Below are 20,082 nucleotides of genomic sequence, written 5' to 3' on the forward strand. Positions count from 1 at the left end.
CAGTTCACTGCTAATTCACGTGAGCTGGAGGTGTAACGTTTAGAAATATCAACTTTCCAGTATTTATCGCTAACCAGCTCAGATCAATGACTCAAAACGAGACTAGACAGGCTTACACCTGAAATCTGTGATCCGTCAGTTTATGAGACCGTACGTTTAAACCCTTTCATACAGGATACGGCAGCCAGGTCAATACAGTTAAATTTAAGCATAAAATTAGAAATGGTTACGATAGGGCATTCTGTTGGAGATGATTAATTTTTGACATGGGTTTGGTGGATTAGCATGTGGGGGAAAGCCGGTACAGTGCATTTTAAGGGCAGGCAGTTACATCCATGCAGAATGGGAGCAGCTCACCAGTCCACAAACACCGAAACCCTCCATGCGCTTCCTCCGAAGAGGCAGAGCTTAAAAGCATTTCAAAAGCTTCTACCAGCAGACAACAGAAAATTAGCCCAAATATCAGCAACAAAGAGAAAGACCGAGCGAGCGAGAGAGAGAGAGAGAGAAAGAGAGTGAGAGAACAAGCACGGAAAAATTACATAGTGCTGAGAGTAGCTCTCCATCAAGCTTCACAGTGTTGCTATTTCCTGCCAGCTCTTTCCATCACTCGCTCCTTTCAGATTCAGCACCTGCAATTCAGGCTTCCTCCACACTGGGGGTGTGTGTGTGTGTGGGGGGGGGGGGCGTCCTTTGACCTTGTTCAGACTGCAGGCATATCGGATTTGTTTCGAAATCAGATCTTTAAGACAGACTGTATGCACTGTTATTTGCAAGTGATCAGATCGGATTTGTGTGTCCAGACATCACCGATCTATCTGCATGGGTTGCCGTGGTAACGACACTGGCGTGAGTAATTATGTCTGCTGCTGACGGGGTTTACCAACGCGGAAGCATGAGAAACGGAGATCTATCATCTCGCCGTCTAAACAATCACGCTGTCAACTGGTGGTGCAGAACTCCCCCGTAGCACCAGACAAACTCAGTGACGGAGGAGGCGGAGTACGCTGCTATGTACCGCTCTGATGCACTTCCGTCACTCTGGATGTGACATCGTCATCGTGTGTCGTATTGCGACTGACACAATAGACAGTGTGAAATCTGATTCGGGCGACCAGAGCGTCTGGACTGAGATGCATCTGTAGAAATCCGATTGGAATCGCATTTCAAACCATCTCCAAACGTGGCTTAGATGCAATTTGCAAAAATCGCATTTCATGTGGGTTTTTTTTGCTGTCCAGATTTTCTAAAAATCAATCTGGATATGCCAAAAAAAACGGATTTGGCCTGGCAGTCTGAACAAGGCCTTAATGCCTGGGTTCACCAGGGCTTAAGCCCCTAGGCCTCGGGCTCTACCCGAGGACCAGGGGCCTCATGAGATATGTTTTCCCAGGCTGATGTCGGAGTATTTTAAGCTGCTTGGTGATGCATCTTCATGCGTAAAAATGAACGTAACTGGGCCTGTTTACAAGGCGGGATGTTGGAGCATGTTAACACGCATGGCGATGCGCTTTTACACATAGAAAAAGGATTCTTTATGGGGGGGGGGGGCTCCAAAACGTTCATAGCCCCAGGAAAGTAATGTTAATGCGCCTCTGTGTGTGTGTGTGTGTGTGTGTGTGTGTGTGTGTGTGTGTGTGTGTGTGTGTGTGTGTGTGTGTGTGTGTGTGTGTGTGTTCATGTATATGTGTGTGAATGAGTGTCTTTGTATGAGCATGAAGTACATGCTGTGGAGCAGTAGGGCTGCAGTGCGGTCACTCTGTGGGCATTGTGAAGACAACTGTATGGCGCGTCTAAGGAATCTGAGTGATAAAGTACCAGTGTTGTCTTTATCTCTCCCTCTCTCTCTCTTTCTCTCTCACTCGCCCTTTTCTCCCCCTAGGCTTTCTTGTTCTCGCACCCTGCACCTCTGTCCATCTTTCACTAACCACCTCTCTCTTCCTCTCTCTCTATTGACTAACACCTTTTTACCTCCTCCTCTCTTCATATTATCTTCCCTCTCTGTCATTCTTTCTTTATGTCTTTTCTTTATACCCCTCACGTCTACCCCTGCCCACCGCTCATGGGAACTGGAGACACTCTTGTCTCCCAGACTGCTTCAGCAGCTCAGGAAACACAGCTCACACCCAGGCTTATTAAAACGTACCGCTAAACCAAAAATGAGAAGGAGCGCTAGAGGAAGAGAGAGAGAGAGAGAGAGAGAGAGAGGAGAGAGAGAGAGAGAGAGAGAGAGAGAAGAGAGAGAGAGAGAGAGAGAGAGAGAGAGAGAGAGAGAGAGAGAATAGAGAGAGAGAGAGAGAGAGAGAGAGAGAGAGGTTGCAGTGTCTCCCAACTGGCTCAACTCAAAGCTATTCTAAACACCAACAGGACCTAAAACTAAGCCAAGGCCTTAATCCCTTTAATGCGATGCTGACTGGGTGCACAGTAATTATGTGAAAGCTCGGTCTCCCACACTCTGTGCTGCAATGCTGTCCCGCCTGCATCCTGACCACTTTGTTGATGTCGAGTGTTCAAAGTTTTAAGACTGCCTTCCTAATGTTGAAACACGTTCTGCACAGCTCTCACCTTGTCGCAACCCTGGTCACCATTTGCAGAGCCCTACATCTACAATACCCCATACTTTAAACTGAGTCAAATGCAAACACTAATGCTAACCTCTAAATAACTAACCACTACCACGAAGCCACCATGCTTACCCACCACATAACTATAAAAAAGCAAATGCACACTGCGCCAGATAGAGACCCAGCTGATGAGGGGAATGAACTGAGGGGATTTGGAGCATCAGGCTCCGGCTGTTTGCCTTCTTTCCTTTTGTGCTCAAAATACGCAGCAAAAGTTGAAACTCATTCTTAAAACCCGTTATGTGGGAAAGTGTAAATGTCTGAACACTAGAGTTTGAAATTCTCAACCCGATCCCTGTCAGGCTCGACTCGATCGCCTCGGCTCAGGCTCAGATTTTTGATTATTCCAGCAGGTTTGAGAGGGTCGGGTCTCAAAATGAATTACGGACGCATTGGGTGCATTTACAGTTGTTCTTAGCCCTGTCCACTTGTGATCGTATCATCCAAGATGCATGTTAATGCCAGGTGTGAACAGCCTCTGGTTTCTCTCTCTCTCTCACACACACACACACACACACACACACACACACACACACACACACACACACACACACACACACACACACACAGACACACACACACACACATGTACACACGTGTAGGGCATTTCTAGCCGACATGAGTAGTCTGGAACAGACTATGGGTCTCTGACTGGTTGTTCAGACTGGGCCGGAGCCAGCAGAGGCAACTGAACGCTAGCATGTTAAACCGATTAATGGACTTAGCTACTCAGAACCTGAGGGTCAGGATGTAGGTAATGTAAATGCATATGTGTGTGTGTGTGTGTTTGTGTGTGTGTGTGTGTGAGAGAGAGAGAGGGAGGAGAGTTTTAGAGCGAAATGCTGATTACTGCAGGCTCTTTGAAGAGCTTTCCATGGTAATTTGTGTGTTTGCATGTGTGTGTGTGTGTGGGCATGTGTGTGTGTGTGTGTTCGGGAGGGGGGGGAACTGGGGGGAATAGCATGATCCTCCCACACACTACGTCCCCCTGGGGAAACTCCTCGTTGTCAGGTGAAAAGAAGCGGCTGGCAACTCCACACGTATCGGAGGAGGCATGTGGTAGTCTGCAGCCCTCCCCGGAGCGGAAGAGGGGGTGGAGCAGCGCCCGGTATGGCTCGGAAGAGATCAGTAATTGGCCAAGTACAATTGTGGAGGAAAAAAGGGGGGGGTGTTTCCTCTTAAGTTATAACCCCCCCCCCCATCTGAGAACATTTTTTTGTATGTTGCCAGGGAGTAAATTATTTCTGACTTTGTCCATTATTTGTGCGATCTTAAATTCTACCAGATCCAAGAACAGCACGTTAGTGTTCACGAGACCCTACATTATTTACCATCCTCATGGCTCTTTTTTGTACTATGCGTAATGAGTGTATGGTGCTTTTGTACGCGTTATCCCTCCCACACCTCCACACAGTAGTTCAGACACGGTAACACAAGGGAACACTACAGAGCGTATAACGCTTTAGGATCCAACATGTGCCTCGTTTCTCCCAGAACTGCAACGCTCCTTGCCAACTTTGCTCACATATATGTTACACGAGGTTTCCGGCAGAGTTTGTGGTCCAATATCTAATATTTTTAAACCATCAGAGTGAGGACATTTTTGCAATGCGAGGACATTTTGGTTGGTCCTGACTTCTTTAAGGGTCTATTTCAGGTTTAAGACTTGGATTGAGGGTTAAGGTTCGTTGGTTGAGGTTGAGCCTATGGAATGAATGTAGTCAATGAGGGGGTCATCAAAAAGTAGTATAAGAATGTGTGTGTGTGTGTGTGTGTGTGTGTGTGTGTGTGTGTGTGTGTGTGTGTGTGTGTGTGTGTGTGTGTGTGTGTGTGTGTGTGTGTGAATGAGCAAGACAGTGAACGAGTGAGTGAGTGAGAAAGAGAGAAGCCTTGAAATACCCAACGCGAGCATAATTCATCCAGACAGACAGCTAGCCTGAGACAGATAGATAAGACAGACAGACAGACAGACAGACAGACAGACAGACAGACAGACAGTTAGACAGACAGCCAGACAGATAGATAGATAGACAGACAGACAGACAGTTAGACAGACAGTTAGACAGACAGACAGATAGATAGATAGACAAACAGTGTATGTACATGCTGTCATGTGTGCTTAAGAGAGAGAATGAAAGAGAGAACAAAAAAGAGAACGATAAAAACAGATTTCTAAGATTCCTTTGAAGATTTGGCAGGGGAATTAAATGTACATATGCACATGTGCGTACGTGAGTGAGCGACAGAGAGAAACAGAGAGAGAGAGAGAGAGAGAGAGAGAGAGAGAGAGAGAGAGAGAGAGAGAGAGAGAGAGAGAGAGAGAGAGAGAGAGAGAGAGAGAGAGAGAGAGAGAGAGAGAGAGAGAGAGAGAGAGAGAGAGAGAGAGAGAGAGAGAGAGTGCAAGGCAGGGCGATCAAGGCCCCTATTTCTAGACAGGGGCCCAATTAATATGCTGCCTCAGATGTGTGGCATATCAAGAAAAAGATCAGGGAGAATTTTAGAAAAGAAACAAGACTCAGACAGGAGGGAGATGAAGTGTGGAAAGAGAGAAATATGAAATATGAAATGAGAAAGGCATGAGAACGCTAAAGAGACATACAGGACATTGAAATAAGCGAGAGAGAGGAAGATGGAGAGTGGCAGGGAGGACATGAACCAGAGAGACCACACCAAGATTTGCTTGTAGTTCTCTTGATTCCTGTCGGCATAAAATGATTACTGCAGGTTGTGTGTGACTGCTGGTCAGACTAACCAAACAGATTTAAGATGGCACTTTGGGCTGTGGCAACTTGTGACGGGCATTTGACCTTCTTTTGACATTTTATAGACTAAACGATTCACCGATTATTCGAAAGCATAAACTGTTAGTGTCAGCATTAAAAATATTACAGCCAGCCGAGGATAAAAGAAGTGCGTAGGTCCAATGAATACTGTGAATGAAGGCTAGTGGTCTACATATTCTGTTTCTCCCATACGTTCTGACAGTGCTGTAAAAAAAACATGAAGTATTTCTGGGCTCTGAACAGCTCTGAGACCTTTCAGTATGTGGTAAGCTACTTCCCTTTAATGATGACATTTCCTGCCCGATCAGCACATACTATGTGAGGAGGAGTGCTGCGTGCAGGGAAACTGCAGCCCATAAACACCACCGCCCAGCGTGTACTAAGGTGTGCTAACACCTTGTTATTATGGGAAGCTGGATGTGGGTATGCGTCCTGGTCACTGCACTAGCGCCTCCTCTGGTCGGTCAGGGCGCCTGTTCGGAGGGGAAGGGGAACTGGGGGAAATAGCATGATCCTCCCACGTGCTACGCCCCCTGTCGAAACTCCTCACTGTCAGGTGAAAAGAAGCGGCTGGTGACTCCACCTGTATTGGAGGAGACGTGTGGTAGTATGCAGCCCTCTCTGGATCGGCAGAGGGGGTGGAGCAGTGACCGGGACAGCTCGGAAGAGTGGGGTAATTTGGCAAGTACAATTGGGGCGAGAAAGGGGGAAAAATCCAAAAAGTACACTGAGAGAGCCATGAAACCAGGGTCAAATTCCATGTGTGTGCAAACCTACATGGACAATGAGCACGATTCTTCTGATTCTGATTCAGATGTGTTCAGTCCACGTCTCTGTCACCTCAGTGCTTCTGAGTTGTGGTCCAGTTTTCAAGTTTTAAAGGTTGTGGGATTCGATAGTTTACTGTGATATACGTATGCTGCTAGCAGTTTCTCTCGGTTTGATCTGCGGAGACATTAAGAGAGAACATCTGCACAAATACATTTACCATGACAGCGACAGACGCACAAATCTTACTAATGTGTTCTCTGCAAGTCAGCCGGGATGACAGCATCAGCTAAATGTATGAAATGCAAAATGTACAAACAAGATTTAAACCCGCTCGCTCCCTTTCACCCTCATCTCGACCCACGTCTCAGTAAGGAAATGTACATTTACCGTGGATTCACCAGCTCTCTACCATGTGAAAAGTTACACCAGACCCAATAAGTTTATACACTTTATATTCTACATGAAAAACATGTTTTTATTTGTCTTTTTTCCCAGAAGTAGAGGTCAGAAGTAGAGGGCCAGTTTGTATAAACTGGTAAACTGGGCTTGTTATTGTTTGAAGTTAAGTCAGGAATGTAACCCAGAAGAATGAGTAACAGGCAGAGAGGAACAAGAAAAAGGGAGAAGGTCAAATGTGTCGTGTTTGGGAAGAAAACACCCATCCAGACTCTGTCAGCTAAACATCAATACTGGCACGACCTACTTTACTGCTCTGACTGTGTGTGTGTGTGTGTGTGTGTGTGTGTGTGTGTGTGAGAGAGTGTGTGTGTGTGTGTGTGTTTGTAGTGGGTGTGTATGTGTACGGAGGTGTGTTTGTAATTTGTGTATGTGTATGGTAGTGTGTCCGCTCTGCTAACATTCACAAAGCAACTATTATCTTTGGTATGTGTGCTTATGCATTATTCTATGTGCATTGCATCCCTTGTTGAATTTGTGTGTGTGTGTGTGTGTGTGTGTGTGTGTGTGTGTGTGTGTGTGTGTGTGTGTGTGTGTGTGTGTGTGTATGTGTGAGGGAGAGAGACAAAGAAAGGACTTGAGCTACTTGACTGATGACAATAAAGTTGATCTTGCTCTTCTTCTCTGGTAATGCGTCTGTGTTTGGGTTAGTGTGTGTTTGCGTACACACGTTAACCTCCAGCAACCCTTTTGAGGGTGTCATGAGTTCACCAAGCTAATCTGTTGGTTTATCTCCCTCGCTCCCTCTCTCTCTCGTCTGTGTATGTGTTTGTGTATGAAGACCTCTGCATAAGTTCATAGCCCCAGATCCCAATCTGTCAATCATTGCAGACGTCCCTCCCTCCATCCCCAGGCACCTTTACGCTACTTTTATGTCTCTACCAGTGAAAAGCCCTTTCAGAGTCCCCTGACCTTTACCCCCGTCTCATCCTGACCGCACCACTAAACAGAAAGGTGCAAATACTTAACCAGAGATGAAGATGCATTACTCATTTTGGCGAGCTTTGCTAATTCATTTTCTAAGCTTTCTATTGTTTTCATTTGTTCTTAACTACAAAATACCAAGAACAGAAACTGGTTAATCACCATCAACCACCTAAAACAAAGTGCTGGCAGACATAATCCGTGGCAACTGTATTTCTATTCTTCCAGCCGCTTCAGTAGGAAAACACTCAAGCTCTATTCTACTCCTCTACTACTACTACTACTAACAATGGTTATCTTGATGGAGGCGATGATGGGGAGTGCATTGAAGGCAGAAGAAGTACAAGAAACAGAGTGACAAATACAGCAAGAGCAAGAAAAGAGCAGGGTGATGAAAGTGATGATGTTGTCTTGGATGATGATAATGGTGATGATGATGTTCAGCACTGCCATATCATTACCGCAAATTGGAAGAGCTGTTTTTTTTTTAATAAAGAGACTGTTCTCAGAAACTCCAATTACTCTCAGCCTACATCTCCAAAACACCCATACAAAAAAAAAAAACAGTTTTCTCCCAGCTTAGTCTCACGATTTCAAGTAAAACTTCCTGGATATTTAAAATAAGCTAGGAGATGTCGTATGGGCTTTGCCGTGAATGCAGTGAGCGCTCACTGAGATTTTTGCTCCTGTCTAGTCCAAGCCTTACAGCTGAAACCACCTTAAGCAGCAAGATTTTAACCAATGCAGTGAGGTCGTGTCTGCATAGTGCCAGATACGCCATCGTGCCTGCAATGGGTAGCCATTAATTTGAACGGAGCAATTGGGTGTGGAAGAGGCTCAGTCTACCCGCTGAGACTGCAGCTTTTGAAAGAGAAAAAAGAAAAGCGACACAGTGCTATATCATGTTGTGCTATATCAGGAGATGGACAGAGAATTCCTCTCATGCCTCAAAGCCTCAAAGGACTGAGCCGTGTGATGTGCCGGGCCGTGGACAGCAGCAGGCCTCCGGGGAGCTTTGTGTTTGACACTGGATCAGAGGTTTAAAACTCTGGGTAATCGCTGATGTGACTGCAATTTAAAGCTGGCGGAAAGTGGGGATACTCTTTCACAGGCGAATCCAAAGCCTCGGATCTGTGACAATTAAAGCGCAGATGGACTTTAAATCTATTTTGGGCACTCAGACTTTTGTTTTTTTTTGTTTTTTTTCCAGTAACCTCTAGGAGCTAGTTGCTGTCAAGTGACAAGGTCAAAACTTGAACTCGTGAGTGTGGATTTAATGGTTGCCTTGCAACTGGTTTCTTGAGCATTCTGACAGGGAAAGTTTGTCCTTTAACTTTTGTGGTTTTAATTAGCACTTATTTTAATTTGGCTAGACTCTTTATCCTGCTGCACTAAACTTTTATATGTGAGCTCTATACATTTAGCATGTTAGACAGCATAGCAGCATGTTAGACAGACAGACAGACAGATAGATAGACAGACAGACAGATAGACACAGACAGAGATAGAGAGATAGATAGATAGATACACTGCTCAAAAAATAAAGGGAACACCTAAAAACACAATATAGACCTCGATGAATTAAATATTTCAGCTGAAAATCTTTATTTATTAGACAGAGGAATGTGTTTAGAGCAAAATAACCTAAGAATGATCAATGGAAATCAAAATCATTAGCCCATTAAGGTCTGGATTCAGAATCATACTCAAAATCAAAGTGGAAAATGAGAACATAGGCTGATCCAACTTCTGTGGAAATTCTTCAAGACGATTCAAAATTAGGCTCAGTAGTGTGTGTGGCCTCCACGTGCCTGTATGCACTCCCTACAACGTCTGGGCATGCTCCTGATGAGACGACGGATGGTCTCCTGAAGGATCTCCTCCCAGACCTGGATCAGGGCATCGGTCAACTCCTGGACAGTCTGTGGTGCGACATCGCGTTGGCGGATGGTACGACACATGATGTCCCAGAGGTGCTCGATTGGATTCAGGTCTGGGGAACGTGCAGGCCAGTCCATAGCATCAATGCCCTCGACATACAGGAACTGCTGACACACTCTGGCCACATGAGGACGAGCATTGTCATGCGTGAGCAGGAACCCAGGGCCCACTGCACCAGCATATGGTCTGACAATGGGTCTGAGGATCTCATCCCGGTACCTAATGGCAGTCATGGTACCTCTGGCTAGCACGTAGAGGTCTGTGCGGCCCTCCAAGGATATGCCTCCCCAGACCATCACTGACCCACCGCCAAACCGGTCATGCTGGAGGATGTTGCAGGCAGCAGAACGTTCTCCACAGCGTCTCCAGACTCTCTCACGTCTGTCACATGTGTTCAGTGTGAACCTGCTCTCATCTGTGAAGAGCACAGGGCGCCAATGGCGAATCTGCCAACCAAGATGTTCTCTGGCAAAGGTCAATCGGGCTGCACGGTGTTGGGCTGTGAGCACAGGCCCCAATTGTGGACGTCGGGCCCTCATACCATCCTCATGCATTCTGTTTCTCACTGTTTGAGCAGAAACCTGCACATTAGTGGCCTGTTGAAGGTCGTTTTGTAGGGCTCCGGCAGTGCTCCTCCTGTTCCTCCTTGCACAAAGGACCAGATAGCGGTCCTGCTGCGGGGTTGTTGTCCTCCTGCGGCCCCCTCCACGTCTCCTGGTGTACTGGCCTGTCTCCTGGTACCTCCTCCATGCTCTGGACACTGTGCTGGGAGACACATCAAATCTTCTTGCCACAGCACGCATTGATGTGCCGTCCTGGATGAGCTGCACTACCTGAGCAACTTCTGTAGGTTGCAGATACCGCCTCATGCCACCTCTAGTGGTGAGGGCACTAGCAAAATGAAAAACTAACCAAAGATCGGCCAGAAAAGATGAGGACAGGCAAATGGTCTGTGGCCACCACCTGCAAATCCATTCCTTTTATAGGGGTTGTCTTGCAAATTGTCTAATTTCCACCTGGTGGAAATTAGACAATTTACCAATGGGTGAAATTGATTCACAAATCAGTTTTGCTTCCTAACTGGACAGGTTGATATCTCAAAAGTGTGATTGACTTGGAGCTACATGTCATTGCTTATGTGTTCCCTTTATTTTTTTGAGCAGTGTAGATAGATAGATAGATAGATAGATAGATAGATAGATAGATAGATAGATAGATAGATAGATAGATAGATAGATAGATAGATAGATAGATAGATAGATAGATAGATAGATAGATAGATAGATAGATAGATAGATAGATAGATAGATAGATAGATAGATAGATAGATAGATAGATAGATAGATAGATAGATAGATAGATAGATAGATAGATACAAGAGCACATGAACACATACAAAGAAGCATATACACACACACACAGAGGTTTTGGCATAATTTGAGGTTTAGTTTAAAGGGCAATTACTCAACAAAAACCACAGACACACTGTCAGTTAATGAGTCACTATTCTGCTTTACAAGGCTGTGTGTGGGTGTGGGTGTCTGTGTCTGTGTGTATGCATGTACTATGTGTGTGCGAGAGTGTATGTGTATGTGTGAGTGTGTGGTAATATCTTCACTCCAGATGTTTTGTGGGCCACTGTTTCCATTAACTCTCTCTGTGTAAGTGCGACGTTGGTTCTGCAGCCGTCGTAGACGTGTGCCTGTGTCATAGTACTGTGGTTGTGTGTATGTGCGTCATAACTTAGTTGTAGTGTGGTATATGTGTTGCTTCATGCTAAGCCACTGCCATATGTTCAGAGTTTAAAAAAAAAGAGGGGGAAAAGGAGGACTTTACAAGTTGGGGCCAATTTACTGTAAAGAGCATCACTAGCTGATTTTTTCCATAGATCTTCCTGCATAACAGTACACTTAGGAAATACTGAGGAAACACCAGCCATGACAAACCACTGGCTCATCAGACAGCACCATCTGATCATCCCTCCTTCAGTCCAACAGAGGTGATGTTGGTTTTAGGATTTATGCTTTGCCTGATGGCCTAATGAGCGATTACAAAATGTTTCTTTTGATAACAGTGCTTGTTCAACTGCTTTAATTACAATTTTACTCACGTCTCTTTTCAGGTTTTTTCTATGTTGTTTTTTTTTCCATCCTTTATTAGTGCATTTTATTCTTCTCTATTTTGCAAAGCACATTATGAGGCTTTCAGTGTTAAATGTACAGAGTCTGAATCGAGCATGCCTTGACTTGACCACTATTGAAACCAGCAGCTCAATACCATTATGCTCATTATATACTAGGAGGGTAAACTACCATTTTGCACCAAAAAAAAAGCCCTGTGTGAAGGGTTACCAATGCAATGGTAAGTCTCTGGAGCCCAGCTCCAATTGTGTCTTGGTCTAAGCAAACCCTATTAAGGTCTTAATAAACTAGGGCATCGTTTCTTAAACAAAAGCTTAGGACCCAATATAGGTCATGGGCATCTCTAGCTAACCCAATGAACGGCTGCAATATGTTAATTAACCTGGGTCTCTGGACCAGTGACTAGTCCTCTAGGTCTACAATTAGTACATTTGAGTGGGGATTTGACAAGACAAGCGTTAGTTGAGGAAGCCATACTATATATTATATAAATAAATAATAATAATTTAAAAAATTTATATATATATATATATATATATACATACACACATAAAATTCAGTTAGTCAAGTAAATTTTCTATGAGACAGTACAAGCCTGTTTCATGCTATAAGCAATCATCAGCTGTCAATGATGATTGCTTATAGCATGTTTTAACTAACTTGGATCTCGAGATGAGACTCAACTGGCTTCCAGTTAGGGTTGACTGACAACGGGGCAAAAAATAACATGCAATATTTATTTTTTTGCTTTAAGTATTGCAATACTAAGAGTAAAAAGGAGTCACATAACGTCACTAGATATGTACGGCTTTGAACCTTTTAACATCAAACTAGCAGCGATGCAGGTGATTCTGGAGAAGGAAACAGGGAAATTCTATACAAGAATTCATTAAATCATGCCATATTAAATATTTGTCAGATGTGCTAGAATATTCTTCTCCAAGAGTACTGTCCATAAAAAAGCAGAACTTGCTGCATGTCGTTCTCCATCTCCGTCATGCAATAAGAGTTTTATCTCAATGTGGCTGGTGGTCCTTATTGGCCTCACGTGCCATCCTTTCGGTGACTGCTGCCCACTAAATTACGCCTGTTCAGAAACGATGCGTTTTTTCTAGCTCTACGTTACGGTTTTAGGAGAGGAATCACGTGATTGAGCCGCAGGAGTCGGTGCGTTCACTCTGAAAGCTGCACAAGCAGTGCGTGTGGAAGGTGCAGAGCCTGCCTCCATCTTTTCCTGTCTAAATCTACACAGCTCTCTGCTTATTTCGTCCACTGACCTTGGGGGACCCTTGGGCTCCCAGTAGCGGCAGAACAAGTGCAGTCCGTCCGCGTTGACGATGTGCTGGAGGTCGGCGTAGGGGACACCTTGCGGGCTCCTCCGCTGGGCTCCCGGCTCCGGCATGGGGCCGCTGGTGGACTCGGGAGGAGAGCCGTCAAACAGCCGCCCTGCAACATAGACACGCAGCGCCGACAACAAATCGCTGCTGTAGAGATAAGAGAAGCCGGCGACGACCAAGCAGGTGGCGGTCACGGCGTTCATGTTTTCACGGTCACTTCTTTCACGGAAATGACAACGGGCCTGTGGCGGTGTCTGGATCAGCGACGGGCAGATCCGATCCCATCTATAGCACGGCGCCAGGCAATGTTGACAGAAGCCCAGACCTTAGGTTACGTCACGCAGCCATATTATAACTGACGGTGTGCAACACTCTCCTGCGGCTCCCCCCCTCTCTCTCTCTGTCTGTCTTTCTCTCACTTTCAGTCTCCTGCTTTCTCTCTTTCAACACCAGCAGCGCATACGCACACGCGTGCTCTCTCTCTCTCGCGCCCGCTCTCTCTTTCACACGCTCTCTCTTTCCTTCTCTTTCACACACACACACACACACACACACACACACACACACACACACACACACAACACACACACACACACACACACACACACACACACACACACACACACACACACTGGAAACTCAACTGCTGAGCTGGTGGTTCAACCAGATAAGGAAATATTATGCGTGTTTTCATGTCTTTCCTTTCCTTTTGTCTCTACCCTATCTTACACACACATACGCGCGCGCGCGCTCTCTCGCTCACACACACACACACACACACACACCTCCCCCTTCGCTCGTTGCTACCACGCATTACAGATGACTCTTCTGGCAGGGACTCAAAGCAAGTGCATAATGAAACGGTACGGGCGATATTTCATGAGGGCGCGAGAAGAGTGTGTGCACCGCCAACCAGTTCGACTGCAGCAAAAATAGACCCAGAGGGAAACCTTTTCCCGAGGTGTGAGTGTCTCGTTTCAGGTTCAGTTCAACTCCAGACCTACTATATTCAACGAGATCGTCACCCGGTAGCCTATAACCCCATCGACTGCGGCCAATTCTGCTTCCATGCGCAACACAGGCCAGATGAAAAAGATCATAAAAATACTCAACACAGAAAGCCGTACTAACTACCCCAGATATCATCTCTTACGATATGGTAAGTCAACTGGGTGGTTATTGGGAGGCGTTATTGAAAACAAATACATGGCATTATCTTAATGAATTACCGTCTTATTTTCCTGCCCATCATTCTCAACATTTAAAAAGCATTTTGCGTTATCGCCACCTCTCACTGAGCGCGCTACCCTTTCACTAAAACGCGCTCCCCGGATCGCACCTCTGCGGACAATCCGCAGGCGAGCACGCCGGGACAGAACCACCAGAGTACTATCCAGTGACTACACTGTCAAGAGGTCTACAGTTTTCTTCTTTCGACAAAGTACAACTTATGTATTTGAGCCATAATGTCGTGGCCTTAATGCCTACTGAAGGTAATATGAAACACAGGTAATATATGTAGCCTACCACTCTATGGGCTTAATTCAATGAGGATGGAGGAAAGTTTTACGCACCAACCTGCAACAAAAAAGCGCCCGTAAAGTTTCCAAGTCTTCAAGGACTCTCTCTCTCTCTCTCTCTCTCTCTCTCTCTCTCTCTCTCTCTCTCTCTCTCTCTCTCTCTCTCTCTCTCTCACTCCGGTTTGGTTTGTTGTGTATCTCCGTCTGCGCTCTCTTTCTTTTCCCCCCAGTCCGGCAGATGATGCGCCGCGCACCGCCCGGAGAGGGAGAAGGATGTGGTCAGAGGCGTTCGGGGGAAACACCAAGTATACGCTGATACTAATACCGTCACATATTACACATACTCCACTGGAGGCGGATCTGCTCCGAAGTCCAGCCCTTTTCTCGTCCCGTTCCCCGTTCTGCCTCTCTGGTGGTGCCCCCTCCCTTTCTTGAAGCCCCCCCATCTCTCTCTCTCTCTCTCTCTCTCTCTCTCTCTCTCTCTCTCTCTCTCTCTCTCTCTCTCTCTCTCTCTCTCTCTCTCTCTCTCTCTCTCTCTCTCTCTCTCTCTCTCTCTCTCACCTCATAGAAACCCTCAGCATGTGTTCTGCATTATGAGTAAATTATCACTGATGAACGGAATAATATCAAATCCATAAATTGGAAATCGATTTTTTATTACGATAAAAGATGATTCAGAGTGTCCTTGGCTTAAGCACGCATTTATCTCAACACACCCGGTTTGGGTTACTCATGATTGTTATTGCCAAATGTGCATTATTTCTTTCCCTTTTTGTCTTCAAACAAACAACACACATGCCAGTGAGAGAGGGAGGAAAGACAGAGAGGAGATGAGTATAGGTGATTCATGTATCAGCTAAAAACCCCACCTGACTTGATATGAAAACATCTTTGTGTTTGTGTTTATAGATGTGTGTGTGTGTGTGTGTGTGTGAGTGTGTGAGTGTGTGTGTGGGTGTGTACGTGCGCAAGTGAATGTGTGTAAATGTGAATGTACTGTATGTGTGGATAAGTGTGCGTTAACATGTATAACACTTTATTTTAGGGGGTGGGATGGGGTCGGAAAATTATCTAGTAATTTCCTAGAAATACGGTGGTAATTACCATGTAATTTCTTAGAAATAAGGTTGAAATTACCTTGTAATTTGGGTTAGGGCTAGCTGTAAAATTACCTGTAAAAACCACCGCCTTATTACTAGCAAATTAATTGCAACCTTATTCTTTAGGAGACAGTACAAGCCTGTTTCTTGCCATAAGCAATCAGCTGTCAATTGAGTGACAGCTGAGGATTGCTTATGGCAAGAATTTACTTGACTTACTGGATTCTGTGTGTGTGTGTGTGTGTGTGTGTGTGTGTGTGTGTTGTCCTCCTGCCATCTGGTTGCCAATGACAGTGCATGACTCTCACTACCCCCTTACACTGTGTGTGAGGTCACACAGGGTGATAAGTACTGTGTGTTTGTATTTCATGCGCACAATATATCAGATATTTCTCTGGGTTTATTGTACTCTGTATTAAATGGCAGGTGCATAATTGCAGTATGGCGCCCTCTGTTGTAAAACTGTCACCTCACTGTTTGAGAAGGGATTTACTGAGCAAAAGTAATGGTTCAGTTTTGTTTAAGGCCAATTACAGACTGACGATTTTCTGGAGTATTGACACCTGGACAAACGTAAGTGACAGCCAAATATTTTATAAATATCCATCCACCCATCCATCCATCCAACCATTATCCAAACCGCTTATCCTGTCGCGGGGATGCTGGAGCCTATCCCAGCAGTCATTGGGCGTCAGGTGGGGAGACAGGCCATCACAGGGCCCCCCCCATCACCCCCCCCCCACACACACACACACACACCTAGGGACAATGTGGTATGGCCGATTCGGTTGACTTACATGTCTTTGTACTGTGGGAGGAAACCGGAGCACCCGGAGGAAACCCACGCAGACACGGGGGAACATGCAAGCTCCACACAGAGGACGGTCTGGGATGACCCCCAAAGTTGGACTACCCTGGGGCTTGAACCCAGGACCTTGGGTCACCACAGTGGATCATCCGTTTCCATCTCTTCCTGTCCTCTGCCTCTGCCTCTCTCACACCAGCCACCTGCATGTCCTCTCTCACCACATCCATAAACCTGCTCTTTGGCTTTCCTCTTTTCCTCTTTCCTGGCAGCTCCATATTCAGCATCCTTCTCCCAATATACCCAGCATCTCTCCTCCACACATGTCCAAACCATCTTAATCTTGCCTCTCTTGCTTTGTCTCCAAACCGTCCAACCTGAGCTGTCCCTCTAATATAATCATTCATAATCCTGTCCTTCTTCATCACTCTCAATGAAATTCTTAACATCTTCAACTCTGCCACCTCCAGCTCCGCCTCCTGTCTTTTCATCGCTGCCACTGTCTCCAAACCATATAACATAGCTGGTCTCACTACCATCTTGTAAACCTTCCCTTTAACTCTTGCTGGTACCCTTCTGTCGCAAATCACTCCTGACACTCGTCTCCACCCACTCCACCCTGCCTGCACTCTTCTTAACCTCTCTTCTGCATGCCCCATTACTTTAAACTAAAGTATTTAAACTTTAGTTTAAATACCTCCATTCGTCACCTCCACTCCTTGCATCCTCACCATTCCACTGTCCTCCCTCTCGTTCACGCATAGGTATTCCGTCTTGCTCCTACTGACTTTCATTCCTCTTCTCTCCAGTGCATACCTCCACCTCTCCAGGCTCTCCTCAACCTGCACCCTACTCTCGCTACAGATCAGAACATCATCCGTGAACATCATAGTCCATGGAGACTCCTGCCTGATCTCGTCCATCAATCTGTCCATCACCATTGCAAACAAGAAAGGGCTCAGATCCTTGATGTAATCCCTCAGAGCCGATCCGTGATGTAATCCCACCTCCACCTTGAACCCATCTGTCATTCCAACTGCACACCTCACCACTGTCACACTGCCCGCATACATATCCTGCACCACTCCTACATACTTCTCTGCAACTCCCGACTTCCTCATACAATAACACACCTCCTCTCTCAGCACCCTGTCATATGCTTTCTCTAAATCTACAAAGACACAATGTAACTCCTTCTGGCCTTCTCCATACTTCTCAATCAACATTCTCAAAGCAAACATCGCATCTGTAGTGCTCTTTCGTGGCATGAAACCATACTGCTTCTTGCTAATCATTACATATATATATATATGTATATATATATGTATATATATATGTATATATATATATATATATATATATATATATAAACCATGAAGGGTTTGACATCCTTGCTAACATTTTGAATAGCTGAAATCAATGAGGTAATATAAAAGAATATAAATAGTTTTCATAATTTTTTGCCTTCATTGGATAGAGGGTAGTGAAGTGGCACACAGGAAACAAGGGGATAGAGAGAGGGGTACAACATGCAACAAAGGCTAATGGCTGGAATCGAACCAGGGACATTGCAGCTATGCGGCATGTGCAACATTTGGCTACCGGGGCGCTATACAAGACTGTATTTTCAGTGATTAAGTTATTCAGAAAGTTCCAAAAAGGTTATTGTGCTTTTTTTTTTAAAGTGAAACTTAAAAAAACAACTAACTTCCTTTCTCCTGCACCATTGACACCTGGGCCCTGGAATCCACCATAATCTCACATTCCACATTTGTAATGTCGGCCTGTATATGAAATCCCTCCCCGATATAATACCTGTGATCTGATGTTCGTATGAAGGGATCGGGGAAGGGGCTAAATAAAGTATCACATTTTTATCACCTCCGCCTATTTATGTGTGTGTTTCACAGTGACACTGTGGACCAAGTGTGAGAAACTCCTCAAAGTCACTGAACTATATTGACCATTGGTGAAAACTCAATGGGGTCAACTGCTCTTAATAACATCCATAAAGTGCTCTTAAGAGGTTTAGGGAAAAGTTTCCACCAAAGAAAACAAATCTTTTAACTCTAAAAAGCTTGTCTCCCAGCTATATTTATCCTATCGCAGTCCATAACAAACGGTTTAGGGACTATGGCAACATGGTTTCAATGTGCAGCGATAAAACACAGGGAAGAGTTATTAAGAAATAAACACAAAAAATATAGAGATGGAAACCACAAGGTGAGGTGATGCGAACTTTCAATCTGTACTGGTGAGCTAAAAAGGAAACAACAACAAAAAAAACTTTTTTATTTCCTTTTCACCAAATCACTTCAAAACCATCAGCGGAATAGACCATCCCTCCCGTGGTCATAATGAATTTTTCCAGTTTGCTTCATCAGCAATGAAACCCACATGTCCAAGATACCGTGAGGTTACATTTCACTGCATCACTGAGACAAGATGTGGGGTCTTCCAAGAAAAACGCTCATGTAAATGAAACTACCTGTACGTTTTAAACTACAATTCAAATTACTTTTATTTTTATTTACTTATTTTTTGAGATATACCGTATTTCCCAGACTATAAATTGCTGATTTTTACTCATCTGGATTGTCCTGCAATTTATATTCCAAAGCGATTTATACAATGTAATTTTGTCGGATGAATGCGCTGTATTTCAACTCAGGCCACTAGATGGCACTGTTTAATCTTGTGACTCAATTGAAAATACTGCACTGCTATTAAAAAATGCGACTTAAAAACCGAAACGACTTGTAGTCCGGGAAATACGGTACTTCCAGATACCGCTAGTTTCCACACTCTATAAATAAACCATTTCTATAGTTGTTCAATATTTGTGAAACGAAGCAATACCTGTTTTCACGTAAATTAATACAAGTACTTTCATAACTAATAATAATAATAATAATAATACATTTTATTTGTACAGTGCTTTTCAGAATACTCAAAGACACTTTACATATGTTAAAATACGCAACACACCATGAGCATAAAACACACACCATTAATTACACATTAAAAGCAATTCTGAAGAGGTGAGCTTTGATTAACGATTTGAATGTGGACAGATTGGTGCAGTCCCTGATGTGTTTAGGGAGAGAGTTCCAGAGGGAGGGAGGGAGCAGCCATGGAGAAGGCTGTGTCGCCCCAGGTCTGGTGCTTGATCCTGTGTGGTGGAGACAGGAGGTTGGCATTGGAGGAGCGACGGCTGTGGGGAGCAATATGATGGTGGAGCAGGTTAGAGAGGTAGGAGGGGGCCTGGTTATGGAGGGCTTTGTGAGTGAGGAGAAGGACTTTGAATTGGATTGGTTGCAGGACACGGAGCACGTGGGGGTTCTGGAGGACAGGGGTGATGTGGTCACGGGAGTAGGTGAGCAGGCAAGCAGCAGGGTTCTGGATGTATGAATTTTATTTACAGGGTACAGACCCTAAATCTATTGAAACGTATTGTGCTGTGGAGGGTCCGTGCAGAAATGCAATTTCCTTTTTTTTATTTATTTTTTTTTATTTTTATTTTGCCATATCTGACAGAGGAGACTGGAGACTGCCAATAGCCAGTTGTATGTTGGACCACAAGGTCTGCACAGACTCACACAAAAAGTAATCAGGTTATGTTACCGACTGAAGTTGCAGTAAAACTCTCCCAACCCTGCACATCATGCAACGTGCATACA

General features: G+C 44.9%; 1 protein-coding gene across 3 annotated transcripts in view; it reads right to left on the reverse strand.

The window, feature by feature from the left end:
- The window catches only part of mgll (monoglyceride lipase), a 45,656-nt gene extending 30,873 nt beyond the window's left edge, over positions 1 to 14,783 (reverse strand). Inside the window, exons 1-2 of one of the 3 annotated variants that reach the window (XM_056273994.1) lie at positions 14,556 to 14,783; positions 12,918 to 13,086 (exon numbers count right to left, since the gene is read on the reverse strand). In XM_056273994.1, the coding sequence (XP_056129969.1) occupies positions 12,918 to 13,042 (125 nt within the window). In that variant the 5' untranslated portion in view covers positions 13,043 to 13,086; positions 14,556 to 14,783. Of the gene's footprint in view, positions 1 to 12,917; positions 13,457 to 14,555 lie in introns of those variants that run through there. The other 2 variants (XM_056273995.1, XM_056273993.1) reach the window with 2 other exon arrangements.
- Between the last annotated feature and the right edge of the window lie 5,299 nt (positions 14,784 to 20,082).

Source organism: Lampris incognitus, chromosome 2 (genome assembly GCF_029633865.1).
Source record: "Lampris incognitus isolate fLamInc1 chromosome 2, fLamInc1.hap2, whole genome shotgun sequence".
Lineage (NCBI taxonomy): Eukaryota > Metazoa > Chordata > Actinopteri > Lampriformes > Lampridae > Lampris > Lampris incognitus.